Genomic DNA, 16,769 nt, shown 5'->3' on the forward strand with positions numbered 1-16,769 from the left:
CCAAAAAACTTTCTCCCTCCCCAGGGAAGATAAATAAGCTACATCTAGGTAATTGATGGAAGGAGAAAGACTTCCTCTTTTTCCTGAAAGGAATGAGTATATGCCAGCTTCTATTTCCCCTAATAGGGGTAACAAGCTACCAGTAAGCTAAGGTATTCACTTTTTGTTTTTTTGCCCATCTTGAGATTTCTGTTTCTGAATAACTGTCTATACATGGTGGTTATCAGAAAGCATTATTTCCATTTATTTTATTTACATAACATACTCCCATAATCTCATGAAAGTGAACTGAGGATCAACCAACATAGTCTGGCAGCTCTTATAGAATCAGGGTGTGGTCCTCTGGAGGACACACCAAGTAGGATATGATGTATAGATCACGTGGACATACCAGGCTGAGATGATCATAGGGTCAGGATCTGTACAGCCACCCTCTCACTCCCCACGCACACACATAACTCAGTGACAAAACAAGGACAAACCAAAAAAACATAGAGTAGCCTTCTGTAGGGCTGACAAAATAAGTCCCTACCTGAATGCAGAAAGAGCCTTCAGACAAGAGGACACCAGAACTACGACACATGGAAGAGTGGTATGTAAAGGCTACTGGTGTTCACCTATAAGTGACCCTTAGAGAAAGAATACATCCTGATATATTGTAGATTGGGGTTTCTGCTCATTTTTGAATTTTCCCTTAAACTGCTTTGAATAAATTACATGTTGTCTTTCCCAATTAGTTTGTAAGCTCCTTTAGGGCAGGAACTGTCTTTGTTTTTATTTGTATTCCCAGCACTTAGCACAGTGCCTGGCACACGTTGTTGTTCAGTTGTTTTTCAGTCCTGTCTGACTTTTTGTGACTCCATTTGGGGTTTTCTTTTTTTTTCTTTTATAATTTTTTTTTCTTTTTGGTGAGGCAATTGGGGTTAAGTGACTTGCCCAGAGTCACACAGTGACTAGTGAGTGTCATGTGTCTTCGACAGGATTTGAACTCAGATCCTCCTGACTCCAAAGCCAGAGCTCTATCCACTGCTCCACCTAGCTGCCCCTATTTGGGGTTTTCTTAGCAGAGATAGTGGAGCGATTTGTCATTTCCTTCTGCAGCTCATTTTACAAATGAGGGAATGACGGCAAGTAGGGTTAAGTGACTTGCCCAAGGTCACACAGCTAGTTAGTGTCTGAGGCCAGATTAGAACTTAGGAAGATGAGTCTTTCTGACTCCAGGTCTGGCATAATATCCACTTTGCCAGCTACCTGCCTAGCACATAGTAGGTGCTAAATAAATGTTTATTCACCGACTATAGCCAGTCAATAAAAAGAGGAGGTGGTGCTGGGCTTTTGGATTGTACTGTAAATAGATCATCTATTTTCTGGATGAGGGCTCAGACCAAGTGAAATGTGATTTTTAAAATACCTGAAAGTATCAGGGCCCTTGGTACACAGATCACATGTTAACTAAGGTTTATGTATCTGACAAACATTTCGGAGTCTAGATTTCAAGAAAAGATCTGGGTTAGGTGATTGATAGTACAGTGAGATAATTTTGGAACTGGTTAAATAGATCCAATGAGTAGTCATCACCTTGGAGGAGGGCTCTAGGCCTTTCATCTATCTTTTAATCAATGACTTACTTAGATGAAGGCATATTAGACATGCTTGTCAGATTTGCAAATGGTATATAACTAGGAGTAATAATTAACATGTTAGATGACAGAGTCAGGATCCAAAAATATCTTAGCAAGGATTGAGCAATGAAAACAATCTAATATGATAAGATTGAAATAGGAAGAAATGTCAAGTTCTACACTTGGTTTCAAAAAAGCAATTTCACAAACACCAAATGGGAATGACAGGCCTAGACAACATTTCATATGAAAAAGATTTAGAAGACTGTAAGCTCAATATCAGTTAACAGGGTGATATAGGAGCCAGGGTGACCTAAGCTGCATTGAGAGGCATTATTTTCCAGAGCAAAACGGATGATAGTTCCATTTTTTTCTGCTCTGATATATGGGGTACTCAAATTCTGGGCACCACATTTTAAGGCCATCTAGAAGAAAACCAAAACGGTAAGAAGTCTGGAAAACATCCTGTAAAAGGATTGGAGCAACTGTGGAGGTTTAGTCTGGAGAAAGGGTACGTGAGAGACATCAGGCTAGGTAAGCCAGGGAAAGGTTCATCATCAGTGGGCTAGTGGGCTAGAACACTAGGACACTAGTCCTCAGTAGGACACTAGGCAAAGAAAATTTCTAAAAAGTCCTCAATCCTCTTCAGCCATATTGCAGTGATGGTGGAGTGCTAAAAATCGAAGTAGAAGTTACTACAATCACAGATTTTGGACAGTCTGCAAACACTAATTTAACTCTTGGTCTGTCTTACAACCAAGAAGCCTATGCTTCAAGAACTGAACCATATTAATAGTCATCCTCCCCATAAAAGTAATCAGAAAATATAATGAAGTAGCGGGGATCATCTTCAATTTATCCTGCACATGTCTCGGTCGCACATAATAGTTTGCACTACATCTCCCTCCTGGTTTTGGTTTCCTTTCTTTGAATCCCCAGGGCTTGGCCGGGTGCCTGGCCCCCGAGGACCTGGGCCCCACATTGCAGAGCACCCCGACTCCCCTAACGCCCCGAAGCCTTCCTCTGTGCGAGGCGCGTTCTCACTTCGCGAGCACGTGGTTTCCTTCCCGGCTGAAAGTCAGGGCTGGGCGAGGACTGTCAACACCTGTGAATTTCGGGGTGAAGTAGCCAGGGCTCCAAGCTACACTTGCAGGATTCAGGGCAAAGGCGGGCACAGAGGAGCATTTATTGAAAAATAAGATTCATGATTTAGAACGAAAAGAGTTAAAAGTTCGCAGCCTCTCACAGAGTTCCACCAGACAGCCCGTCCTCCCTCCCCCTCTTCCTCCCGTCGTCTTCCATCCCCTTTCCGCTCTCTCCCCTTCTCCTTCCTCTCCTCCCTTTCCCGCTCCTCTTCACCTCATCCTTCTTCCCTCCCTCTCTTTCTTCTCCCCTCTCCTCCGGGAGTCCAGCCAGGTATCCCGTCGGCCCCCGGGCGGCGCAGCGTCAGCCTCTGCTGCGGCTTCTCTAGCCGGCTCCGCGCGTCTCGCTGGTGGGCAGCTGTAGAGCCGCGGGTTCGGCTCCGCACGGACTAGGTCGCTCTTGCTCCCGGGGCCGCGGACAGACCGATGGACAACGCCGGAGTCATCTGGTCTGTGGGCGCGGGTGCGCGGGCGGCTCCTCCTGGACCCCGTCGGCTTCGAGCCGGACGGGCCTGGGGCGACCGCGGAGGTCGCTGGTGGGGGGGGGGCGGAGGGAGGGCTGGGGGTCGGTGGGGAGGCTGGAGCCGGAGGTCCCGGAGCCGCCCCGAGGCTCGGAGGGCAGGGAAGCCCCGAAGCTGGGGCGGGGGGGCGGCACCTGAGCCCTCCCCGCCCGCCGCCTTCGCTCTGCCTCTGTCTAGGGAGGAGGTCGCGGTCCGCTCCGGCTCGGGTCCAGGCGGGCTGGGCTCTCTGGTCCCCGCGCCCCCAGCCCCGCCCCGCGACCCCGGGAGCTGTCCAGCACCGGCGGAGCTGAGCCTGACGACTCCTCTGCTCCCCCGCCGCGTCCAGCCCCCCGGGGAGGGGGTGCCCCCATCTCCTGCTCTCTCTAATCCCCTCGGGCTGCAGGAGAAGCTGTGGAAATTAATTGGCTGAGAACTAGTATGAGAAACCCCAGGCTTCTCTTTTCTCCTGGGAGCGGAAACGCTAATTAAATCCTGACACCTCCTGGTCCACCCTCCCCCCTCCCTTAAAAAAAAAAAAACTTCATCATTATCGAAGTTTTCTGCTGTTCTAGAAGATTGACTTTAAGAACCTGCTTCACCCTGAAACATCACAAAGTTTATAAATATCCACGGGAACCTGCTGAAAGGAGTCTAGGACTAGCAGGAATATTTTGGAAGGAGTTCTCTATTAGAATTCCCAAGGATTGTGTTTGACCCGGTACTGTTTATATACAGGGTGTTCCAGAAGACTTTGTGCAGCTTTAAACTATTAAAGCTATTCCAGCTTAAGACTGCACTAAGACTTTTGGGATACTCAGCATAACTTAGTAAAGGTACATAGATGGCATGCTTATCAAATTTTTGATCCAAAAGCCTTCTTTCAGATTCCTTTGGGAGCAATTGATGAAAAGGATATTTGTAAACTTCAATTCACCATTTATTTATTAAGCCCTTCTGTGTGCAAAACACTGTACTAGGCACTAAGGATACAAAGACAAAAATGAAAAACAGTCATAGGATTATAGATAGATTCTTTAGAACTAAAAGGACCTCAAAAGCCACCTAATCCAACCCCTTCAATTTTACAGAGAAGACAACTGAGGCCTTGGGAGCTTAAGTGATTTGCCCAAGGTCATACAAGTAATAAGTGTCAGAGATGTCATTTGAAACCTAGGTCCTCTGACTGCAGATCCTGTACTGTCCCTATACTATGATGCCTCCCTCTTTGCCCTCAAATGGCTTATATTTTACTGAGTGCTATAATATGTAAACATATAAATAAGTACAAAGTAATTTGACATTAGAAACTAGGGAGATGAGGAGAAACATCCTATAGGTGGTAGCATGAAGGTGATGGGGAAATGGGGAAAGGTAGAGATGAAAAGAGAGTACATTCCCAGCATGGAGGGATAGTCTGTGCAAAGACAAAGAGGCCAAGGAGTGCTAAGTTCAAGGAATAAATGTTGACTAGTTTGAGCAGAAGGTAGATTAAATGAAGAGGAATAATTGAAATAAGTCTAGAAGGAGAAGCTAGAGCCAGATTTTGGAGATTTCAGTGCCATGCTTGAGAATTTGCCTTTTATTCTAGAAGCAATAGGAAGCTACTCATGAGTAAGGCTACATGATAGGTTAGACTTGGGCCTTAGCGTTATTTTGGCAGTAGTATGAAGAATGAATTGGAAATGGGAAGAGAATGAAAGGAGGGAAACAAATTGGAGGCTCTTATATCAGTCCAGAAAAAAAAAAAAGATAATGAAGGTTTAAACTGGGGGAGTGGTTGACTCAGAGTGGAGAAAAGAGGATGAAGTTGTGAAAAGACCGTTGCAAAAGAAGATAGAGCTGAAAAACTTAGGAACTATTTGAATGAGGACATCAATGAAAAGAAGAGTTATGGATATCCTTGATGAAGTGAACTGGAATGACTAGAAGGGTGGTGATGCCCTCAACAGAATTAGAAAGAGTTGGAGGAGTAGTTTTATCTTTGTGTGCTACTAATAGCACAATGCAGATAGTAGGCACTTAACAGACAGTTGTGAAATGTGTGAATGAACATGTCTTTTGGCAGCTTAAATTCCACACCTCCTGGCAGGTATAAAGTGTTCATACTCCTTTCCCAATTTCCCTGTATCCTTAACTTTTCACATCCCATCCATGAACAGGAAGGTAGAGTTGGGGGGAAAAGAAGATAACTCCTTCCCTTTTCTCTGTAAGTGTTATATTGTTAGAACTGTCCAGTCAGTCCCAATACTAATACCAATCTATAACCAAACCAACTAAAGCTACCTGGAATTTCTATTCACCTTAATGGTGGCCGAGAAAAGCCATTGTAGAAAGCCAATGCAAGCAAGGAAAAGCTATCTCTATCTCCATATATAAAACACAGATATCAGACAACTCTCTTCTGTCACTGAGTTCTTATAAATAAGCATTTTTCTGTTTTTTCTGTTTTTAGTTCCCGTTAAACTAGGTCTCAGTTTCTTATGGTAAATGATGTTCTAGTTCATGCCCTCATGACATCACATCAGCAATCAGACCCTTTCAGCACATAAATGTAAGGTTAATATTGTAAGTTTTGTGATTTGTTAAATAGTTGATAGTAAAAAGAAAATGAGATGAAACAGGTTTGTGGAATTACTTTACAAATTTATCATTTTTTTTAAAAAATTGCTTGTTTAACACAAATTACAGATATAACTAGGACTGGGTAGCTGGGGCTTTGCCTCTGGTCCCTGACATGGAGAAAGACTTCTTCCTTGTGATGGTCTAGACACTTCTGTCCCCAAGCCTCATGGTTCTGTGCTGGTCTATGCTACCTGGTAAGACCCTGTTCCTTTATCTGTCCCCATTCACCATTCTCAGGGTCCCATCACCATAAAATCCCTGCTTTCCTTCTTTCTCTCTAACCCTTTTTCCCCCTCCCTAGCAGTCCATCTCCAGCACTTGCTCTTTACAGAGACACAAGTTGGACTCCAGGACCAGACTACTTCATCTCCTGACACGACTCTCCTTTAGTAAGACTGCCTTCTGTGATGTTATTGCTGCCATCTTGCCCCATCCCCCAAAATGTTTTTGTCTCAGGTGAAAAAATTTTGTAGTTATAGCTCTGACACTCATTTGAAACTATCAAAGAAAGGAGTCATTTGATACAGTTCAAATTAATCTTACATATATGCAGTGAAACTTATGTATTTCCTGGCTTCATTATGTATTCATATTTCAAATTTAATTATATTAACAACATATATTACACTGATTTAATTTGAAGTAAAAGCCAGTGACATAATTTGAAGAGATTACAAAGACTAAGGTTTTTAGACAAAGAATGAATCAATCTTCAAAGTGAACTGAAGCATCCACTGGCCCTTTGTTAGTATTTAACCTAAGTTAATGGTACCTGAAAATAGGCATCATCACTGGGATATTTGTGTAGCGCCTGAAGTTTTACAAAGTATTTTATATACACAGGTGTTATTATCCTTTAGTTAATTTAATTTAATTAATGTTACCATTTATAGATAATGAAACTAAAGTCTCAGAGAAGTTAAGTAGTTTTTGTCACATGTTAAGTACTTGTGTCACATAGGTGATGGTATGAAGAGGCAGGATTCAAACCCACATCTTTCTGATTCTAAATCCAGTGCTCTGGTGGCACAACAGATAGCCCCCTGGTCCTCAAGTCAGGAAGACCTGAGTTCAAATTCAGCCCCAGATACTTCCCAACTGTATGACCCTGGGCAAGTCACTTAACTTCTCTTGTCTCAATTTCCTGAGCTATAAAATAGAGATAATAACAGCATCTACCTCTTAGAGTTGTTGAGAAGATCAAGTGAGATAATGTTTATTTAAAAAATAAAAGCACTTAGCACAGTTCCTGGCACATAGTAGGCCATGCTTACTACTTACTACTACTATAAATGCTTATTCCCTTCCCTCCTCCTCCCCCCATCCACTGTGCTATACTTAGCCTTTTTGTAAGAATGTCTGAGAAATGTTAGTCTCAGTTCACTTCCTAAATTCAGCATGCTGTATTTGACTATTACAGAGTGACCAAGAGTTCTGTGCATCTTTAGAGAATTATTCATATTTATAGTCATTTGTCTTGTCAGTCCACATAAGTGGATGAAGACTATTGCCCATATATCAACATATGTATAGATGGATAACTTGTAAAGCTTGTTCCTAATTATGTATATCTGGGATAGCAGCATAAATGGACAATGAGTTGGGTCCAGAATTGAACAGAAGGAAGGAGTAGAATAGGTTGGATTACCTTTGAGTAATTATAAATCTCCTCTATTGACCCTGAGTTTCCCAGAAAAGTAAAGACCTATCTGTTTAATATTAACCGGTATTGTTAGATGACAGCAAAAGAGAATACAACAACCTTTGAAAAATTAGAAGTGGATATAACTCAGACAGCAGAGAAGAGACCCATAATAGGTGTATACATTTCATATATAGGAATATTTTTACTGGACCTGTGATTTCATTGGTAGAGGGAGCTTCCAGTGAGGACATTCCCTTTACCAGGGCATACCAACAACTGCCCTGCAATTTATAGTCTTAGAATATTCCCTGAGGGCATTGAGAGATTAAGTTTAAAAGTAAATTTTAAAATTAAACAAATGTTCAAAATCTTATAGCCAGTATGTGTCAGAGGCAGAACTTGAACCCAGGTCCTCCTAGCTCCCAGGCTAACCATCTACCTACCATATGCCATGTTGCCTCTCTCACATATGTGATTATCATAACAAAGTTATCTTGTGTGTAAGCAGTAAATATTGGCCCACATGATTAACATGTTTTGTATATTCTGTTACAGGATATGTGAATATGTAAACAACAATAGACTATAAGTTCCCTGATGGCATTTAAAATACAGCAACATGTCAATTGTGATGGCAACTGAGACTGAAAAGACCTTTGCTCTCCTCCAGACATTTAGTACACTGTCTGTCATTTCTAGCCTTGGTTTAGGTTTATTCTGCTTTGTAACAGACAGACTTGTTCAGTTTTCTTTCATTCAGCAAAATGACTGGCTTAGAGCCCTCTCTGATAATGCAGTGCATGGTATGATTGGAATGTGGTCATGGGCAATAGTAATTGGACTCAAGAAGAAGAGTGATTTTGGAGAAGTTATTTTGGCTGGATTTCTAGCCTCTTTTATTGATGTGGACCACTTTTTTCTAGCTGGATCTCTATCTTTAAAGGTAAGAAGCATATTATTTCATTTTCTTGTTATCCTTCCAAATTATCTGTTATGTATTCTTCACATCAGTTCTTAAAAAACAAGGCTTATTTTGATTGCCTTTTTCTTTTCATTTACTTTATAATAATAGCACACAGTTATAAAAACAGTTATTACACAGCATTTATAAAAGCCCAAAACACACAAAGAACTGGGTTTTTTTTAATCCAACCCATCATTTTCTTTTTTATTATAAACTTAGTCAACAAACATTTCGGTACATCAGAAACAAGGTAGAGATAGTATATAAAATTGTAAGTTGTTGCATTAACACTATACTAAAAAGGTAGTAACAAAAATACCCTGATTTTGTCTCCTTTTGAACTTCTATGGATTATTCTGTGTATTTTTACATGTTTTATTGCTGCTGTTTTCTTTCCTTCTTTCTTTCATTTTTATCATCACCAACTCTCCCCTCCCCCTAAATGGAAGCCTTCCTCTATAACAATAAGTATAGAGAAGCAAATCAAATCAATATGTTGGCCATGTCTGAAAATATATATCTCATTTTAAGCTTTAAATCTATCACTGCTCTGTTAAAGGAAGGAAAGCATGTTTCATCTTCAGTCTTTTAAATGCTTGATCATGGCATTGATCAGAGTTCTAAAAACTTTCATAGTTGTTGTCCTTGACAATACTGTGGTCATCCTGTACATTGTTCTCTGTTTCTGCTTTTTCTGCAGTCGTCATATGGTATTCCCAAGGTTCTCAGGAACTGTCATAGTTATAATTTCTTATGGTGCAATGATATTCATTTACATTCAGATACCACATTTTGTTCAGTTATTCACCCAGTCAGGTCTTTGCTACAACAAAAAGTACTGCAAGAAATCTTTTTTGTACTGAAGGGTCATTCCCCACAGTTTTTGACCTTGGGAGTAACATGCAAAGTACTGGTATATGTGGGTCAAAGGATGTGTACATTCTGTGATGTAACTTTGGGTAGAGCTCCAAACTAATTTCCAAATTAATGATGGGACAAATTCATTGTTCTAACAGCAGTCTATTCGTGTGTCTGCCCTTCCAAAGCTCTTCTAACATCTGTTGTTTTCTTCTTTTGTTGTCTTTGCATTCTTAGTGTTGTAAGGTAGAACTTTAGGGTTATTTTAATTCTCATTTCTCGGATTATTGATTGAGAGTTTTTTTACATATGGCTATTTTTCATATGGTTATTAATATCTTGCTTTTTTTTATTTGGAAATTCCCTGTTTATGTCCTTTTACTTTTTGTCTATTGGGGAGTGGCTCATTCTATACTTGTATCAATTCTAGATATATCCTGGATAGCATCCCTCTATCAGAAATTTGCTGTCAATATTTTTTTTCTGTGCCAATTCCTTTCTAATTCTAATTTTGCTGGTGCAGACGCTTTTCAATTTTATGTAACTGAAATTGCCCATTTTGTCTTCTGTGATCACTTATGTCCTTTGTTAAGATAAAAATTCTGTCCTTAGCAATCACTGTTAAAGGTATCTCTTCTTTAATTTTTTATGTGGTAAGAACACATATTTGGGTCATACATCCATTTTGAGTTTATTGTAGTATATAGTATAATATGTTGGTCTAAATCTAATTTCTGCCAGATTGCTTTCAAGTTACCCTGGCGTCTTTTAAGTCCTAACCTCAGTAGTTGGTGTCCTTGGATTTTTCAGACACAGTACTACCATGTTTGATTGTTTCTGGAAGTTGTAGAACTAATCTGTTTCTATTTTTAACCAGTACCAAAATACTTTGGACAATTACTATTTTATAGTATAAATTGAAATCTGGTATTTCTAGACCCTCATCATTCCTGCTTTTTTTCATTATTTCTGTTTGAAATTCTTTTTTTCTCCATATGAATGTCTTCAATTATCAGTAAAATTGAGTATTTTTTCCAATGATATTTGTCAATTTGTGTTTCCTCATCAAAACTGTCTGTTTACATTCTTTGACTATTTATCCATTGTGGACTTGGAGTTAGTTACCTTTGTAAATTTTAATACCTTTTTATATATTTTAAAAGTCAGGTTTTCATCTGTTACAGTTTGCATAAATATGCAAGCTGTTGTTTTTCTTTTGATTATTTTGTTTTTATTGTACAGAATTTTTTATTCAAATATTTTTAAGGACCTCCATTTTGTTCTTAATAATTTCTTCTGTTGGTTTAATAGAAAAAAAATTCTTTCCATAAATTGCTCCATTTTCTCTCATTCTTTTTATAGTTTTAAAAAATGGTTGTCTATCATCCAGCTGAAATTCACTAAAGTATGTGATACAAAAGGTGTGTCTAAACCCATTTTCTATTAAATTATTAGCCAGTTTTTTCAGAGACAATTGTTAAGTAATGAATCCTTTATCCAGTTTTTTTTTTAATTTATTAAAAATTAACTTTTTGTTTACATTTGGTTAGCTATCTGGTATTTTTATTCTATCTCATTATTTCTTTCTCTCTTTTTTTGTCCAGTAACTATTTTGATGATAACCAATTGATAACCAATATGTTTTAAAGCCTGAGGGAGATGAAGGAATTTTGTTCTTTTAAAAAGTAATATGATAGATTAATTTTACAATAATTACATGTTTAGAAATTATTTTTAATCTGTGGTCCCTGTTATAATACTTTGGACAAAGTAAATATTCAAATGTTGATTTGGTAAAAAAAAAACAAACTTTTTTTTTGTTTAAAACCATCATAAAATCATAACTCATCTAGCAGGTAGTTTTCATCAGGCTAAATATTATACCAATCCTTTCATTTCTTCTGAGTAGAATATTGAAAATCATTTCCTTCATATTTACCAGTAGATGGCATAGTTCATCAGCAAAAAATATCAGTGAAGATTTATTTGGTTATTTTTCAGTAATGGTCTTTATATTTATTTTTGCAGCAACCTATTCTTTTCTATTCATTATTCATGATTTGTCTGTAAGTAAGTTGTATATTAATATTCTAGCAAGAAACCTGGAAACAAGAAGTTCCTTGTTATGTCTTTTCATATCTATTAACAACCAGATCTACTACTTAAAATGAAGGGCTAAACAATGCCAATAAACTTTAAATAGTCATAGAAAATTGCCATCTCTGGCTATAAAATAGTGGGGAGATAAGTGGTTGATAAAGGTTACCCGTACCAGTATAACCCTAGGATTCTATAAACACTCATGTAATAATTGACCCACATTTTTTTTTTCTTTTCACACCAAGGGTGACTTTTGCTTCCCATTGGAAATAAAATCTCCCAGTTAATTGTGTGATGCCATATTTGTATTTGTTTCTTTTTATTTTTTTAAAAATAAAATTCATTATTTATTTATTTTTAATATTCTTTTTTTTTTTTTAATTTTGAGTTCCAAATTCTCTCCCTGCCCTTTGAGAAGACAGTCTTCCCAATCTTCCCCACCCTTTGAGAAGGCAAGCAATATGATATGACTTATTTCTATTTGTTTCAAATTAGAATTTTTAGTTATACCTTTCATGCTCTAGGTCAGCAGTTCTCAAAGTGTGGTCCCAGGATCCCTGGGGATCCCCAAGAACCTTTCAAAGGATCATGATCAAAACTGTTTTTATAATAATCATAATAAAATGCTATTTGAGTATTAAAATACTCCTCCCTCTTCCAACTACATATCTGTGTGAGGTCAGATTTTCTTCATGTACTTCAACCATAACAACATATTGCAACAGATCAAAAACAGAAGCAGATATGGGAATCCAGCTGTTTTCTGTGAAGCCAGGCATTAAAGAGATTTGCAAAAATATGTAAAACAATGCCATTTTTCTATTTTGGAAATACAGTTTTTTAAATGATACTTATATTAACATATAGCTAGTTTATTATTGTTATTTTAAAATTAATTAATAGTTTAATATGTTATCAATTTTAATATCTAATATAGTGAATATTGCTATAACCCACAGAAAGGAAAGCTCTTTGGGCTCCTCAATAATTTTTAAGAATATAAAGAAGTCCTGAGATTTAAAAAAAGTTTAGAGTTTCTGCTCCACATGCATAAAAATACAATATAATAAATTAATTTCTGTAGAAAAATTCAATAATTCAGAGATACAGATGTTTTGGAATCTGTTGATTCACATGTGAGATTCTGGCCAACATTTAAATAGTTTTCTATTTTACTGTAAAAAATTGTATTCTGCTTTATTATGGGAAGATCAGCACTAACTTACTTGAAAAATAGTTCCACTGTACTAATTTTCTCTTTAATAGTAATAGTAGTAGTAATTGCTAGCATCTATATAGTGCCTATTGTGTGCCAGGCCCTGTGCTAAGTGTTTTACAAATATCTCATTTGATCCTCACAACTCGGAAAGGTAAGTTCTGTTATTATCACCATTGTACAGTAGAGGAAACTGAGGCAAGCAGAAGTTAAGTGAGTTGCTCAGGGTCACACAGCTAGTAAATGTCTGAGATTTTTTTGAACTCGCATCTTCTTGACTCCAGGCTCAGCACCCTATCCACTCCACTATCAGCTGTCTCTGTTATTCCTAACTGTTCAGATTAATCTTTATTTAGGATCAAGAGCATGTTTGTTCTGAGTATAATAACTTATTTATGCCATTTGAATGCAAGCTCTTGAAGGTCCTAGCAGATTGGAAAGGTGTCAAAGTATGGACTCAGGGATGATACATACATCCCTGAGGTTAGACAGAAGCTGACTTTTTTTTTCCTTTTTGCTACAGCAACCCATGACACCAATCTCCTAAGGTGTGGTGAGATTTTACAGATATTTTGAAATATTGGAGAAGTGTACGTAATATTGCTACATGGTTCTGGCAACTTAGAGAAGAAATAAAATGATAATGTAATCATTTTACTAATACTTTAGAATATTTGATTCACTGCTTTGTGTTGACACAAAACAAGGGAGATTCTAGAGACACTTTAAAAGTCAAACACTTCTGTTAAATCTGACTTTGCTAAGTGTAAAATGTAATTATCAATCATATGGTTCCTCAAATCTGATTATTTAAGTAAGAAAATGGCTCCCATTATACACATTGCCTACCTTTCTGTGCATATAGTAATTTTGATTCATGTATTGGAGTGGTTAGAATGAGGCCAACAGAAAAAAAGTTTTACTTGGCACTTCAGTTGAAAAACTGGAAAGTGACCAGTAAATATCTTTAAAAAAAAATTTTCCTCCCCAAATAGAAACAATACTTGATATTTCTTTTTCTTTTCCCCCAGGCTGCTTTGAATCTTCCATATAGGCCTTTTCTCCATTGTTCTACTCTGATACCTATTGTGGTTCTGACACTAAAGTTGGTTATGCACCTTTTCCGGCTCAAAGACTCATGGTGCTTTCTTCCCTGGATGTTATTTATGTCTTGGACTTCTCACCATGTTCGGGATGGAATTCGTCATGGCTTATGGATTTGCCCTTTTGGAAAAACTTCTCCCCTGCCATATTGGCTCTATGTGACAATCACAGCATCTTTACCTCACTTAAGTTCGTTCATTATGTATTTAACAGGGACCAGAGAGATGATGTCTATAAAACATGGAATTCATATCGATGTCTAAGGGAACTAGGTGGCAGCTTTTGGAGAACACTGTTTAAAAGTAGTCATTGAATGTACTCATCATTGAAGTGAATTTTTAAATATATGTCACCTCTGCAGCAATTGTAGTTCTAATATTTAGTTACTTTGGTTCAAGAATTGTTTTGCGTAGTCAACAAAATGATTTTAATGTGAAGAATCTCATTTATACAGTTCTAGTCAGTCATCTGTTACATATATATATATGCAAATATTGTTTTATTTCTTCTTACTCAGCTTTTTTATAGTCTATTCAGTTTTTCTTGCTTCACCATCAACATTTTGTGTTTTGGTTTTATTTATTATTTAGGTCATGACTGTTTCCAAAAAGAATTTTAAGGGGCCATTTCCAAGCAATCCTCCATATTTGTTGAGTTGAATCAAATTGAAGTATTGGAGAATTATACTTTTGAGCAGCCTATTTCCTTCTGAAAAGAAGCTCAGGGTCTAGGTTGCCCAGGTTCTAGACAGTTAACATTATGTTGAGCTGCTTAACTCCTGTGAATCTTGAAGCACTGAAATAACTAAAATGGAATGCTGTTTGTATGTAAAAATGAATGCTAGTATTTATTCTGAATTTTTATCTTGCCTGAAAATACAACTTGCCAGGTGCTAATTGTTAATTAAGGATAGAATTAGTTTATCTAAATAGAGCATGGAGAGGGGTTTGGTGGTTGGTATTGGGGAGGTTGGAATTCATGAATGATATTATCTAATGTTAGAACTAATTTATTATTTCAGGAAATACATCCCTGCTGCAACAAAGTATTAGCTATAATATAATAGTTATAATAATATTTTATCAAAGTGTTGTCTATCTGGACCTTTTGCCCATGAATCCCATGCATTGGGGTTTTATCTGTTTTAAAAGATACTACTTTTGCTAGAAATGAATATGTCTACACTGTTTACAGAATAATAGTTAAATGGATTCTTCAGTTATGTCAGTGAAACTTCAACTGACCTTTGATCTACAAACATAGCCACTAATAATGTAATATCAAATATAGGATCACATATATGCCATTAAGATTATTCCAGTTGCCATCAATTTGTTTATATGATGTCAAAATAATGTATAAGTTAAGCGATTTTAAAAACTTAAATTGCTTGCTATGTAAAATGATTAACTTTTCAGAAAATAGTCTAGTTTAAGGAAACTTACTTTTTGCTATATTCCTTTAAATCAATGTCTGTTAAAATGGTGAAGTTTAAAGGAGAAATGAACAACTATAACTCTTGGATTTACATACAGTTTAATGCTACCTTCCTGAAGGTCAGTGCATTCAGGGTCACATAAAGCACTTTACTGCACACAAAATCCATTGTCTTCAGATGTTATTTATATTTTCTTACGGATACATGAACTATAATGCCAATAATGATGTGTGCCTTAATCTGTGAGAAATTATGAATGATTAGTGGAGCCTACTTGAGAAAAGTAGATTTTTTTTATATAACACCGAATTAATGTTCAGTAAATTGTCACTAAGGTCTACCTAGGCTCTGACTAATTCATTTAAGTCCATCAATGAAAGAGAACACTCTTTATTCTCTCCTTCTTTCCAAATAGGAAAAATAACCTATTTTCAGAAATTAATAAATCAAAGCAGGATTATTCTTTTCTTTACTTTCTTTTTAATGAAGTTTTAAAATAATTCATACTTTTTGTTTCTGCAAACCAGATTAGAATTAAATCAAAATACAGGATGTCATTAAAGAATGTTACATTGGCATTTGTCTCTTTCTTATTTCTTAATTTAGTTGGGGGGAGGGGATAACTTTGAAAATGGTACTGTGTTTAAGTGATTTAATTTTACTAATTCAGAGCAGGTTAGGGTTGATTTCTCTTTCCACTATAGTTTCTTCCTTTGATCATTCTTTGGAAGCTGTAGTTGTGACCTCTTGCAGGTTAGACATAGGGCAGTTGTTTTTCTCCGTCTCTCAAGTCCCTCTTCTCGCATGCTACCTTTAACTCCATTGTGATTGTGACTTTGCTAGATCCCAGAGATACATTTGTGCCAACACTACCATCACAATATTCTGTTTAAAGAGCTGTGCTTTGTCTGCCTGAATGTGTTTACTACTTTTAAACATTCTCAGGAAATAACTCTGTCTGTATAGTATTCTCCCCTTGCTACTTACATATATGTTGTAACTGCCTTCACCTACTGCTTCTCTTATGCATGTTATTCATATCTGCTACTCACAAAGAAATCCTTCTGCTTTATTTGACTTCCCTACTCTAAACAGGGTCTATGTTATTTCCTCATAGATTTTTGCCCCTTCCCACCTTTTTTTTTCCTCTTGTGTCTGACTTAGGATCCATTCCTGTAGGAAATAAAGAGCATAGAAGTATTGCTCTGTAGTAGATATTTCCCTGTGTCCTTGATTGTGCAGTTCATTATTACCCCCTACCCTCCCCATGATAATTTTTTTCCCTATTTGCCATGAAATCTCTCTGGATCCATGCTCTCACTCTTCTGGATGTCAGTTGCCCCTAGAAGCTCCAATTCCCCTTTTCTGAAGGAGGATGCTGCCCTTGGAGGCACAACAATCTCTCAGAGGTAGTCGTCTCTCTAAGCATTAATTCTCTTATTGCCAAGTCCACATCTCTTACTAAACAGATGTGTCTCTTCTACCATGAGATATTCTTCACTGGAACCCTCCCCCAACACTGAATTGAGAGTTCCTCCCTTTCTTTCTCCCTGTGTTT

The 16,769-nt window shown here is 37.4% G+C and overlaps 1 protein-coding gene across 8 annotated transcripts; it reads left to right on the forward strand.

Moving 5' to 3' along the window:
- The first annotated feature begins 463 nt into the window (after positions 1 to 463).
- Positions 464 to 15,674, forward strand: TMEM267 (transmembrane protein 267). 8 transcript variants are annotated; one of them, XM_027863334.1, is made up of 6 exons: positions 3,116 to 3,213; positions 5,717 to 5,815; positions 5,953 to 6,080; positions 6,188 to 6,275; positions 8,087 to 8,474; positions 13,701 to 15,674. In XM_027863334.1, exons 5-6 carry the CDS (start codon positions 8,151 to 8,153, stop codon positions 14,034 to 14,036), a joined length of 660 nt encoding a protein of 219 aa, XP_027719135.1. In that variant the 5' UTR covers positions 3,116 to 3,213; positions 5,717 to 5,815; positions 5,953 to 6,080; positions 6,188 to 6,275; positions 8,087 to 8,150; the 3' UTR covers positions 14,037 to 15,674. The 8 variants fall into 8 exon arrangements, with proteins under 8 accessions (XP_027719137.1, XP_027719135.1, XP_027719131.1 ...); XM_027863336.1 differs by lacking the exons at positions 3,116 to 3,213; positions 5,717 to 5,815 and adding an exon at positions 464 to 592; XM_027863330.1 differs by lacking the exon at positions 5,717 to 5,815 and having other exon boundaries at positions 6,188 to 6,342.
- The last annotated feature ends 1,095 nt before the right edge of the window (positions 15,675 to 16,769 follow it).

This window comes from Vombatus ursinus, unplaced genomic scaffold (genome assembly GCF_900497805.2).
Source record: "Vombatus ursinus unplaced genomic scaffold, bare-nosed wombat genome assembly UNPS02014772.1, whole genome shotgun sequence".
NCBI lineage: Eukaryota > Metazoa > Chordata > Mammalia > Diprotodontia > Vombatidae > Vombatus > Vombatus ursinus.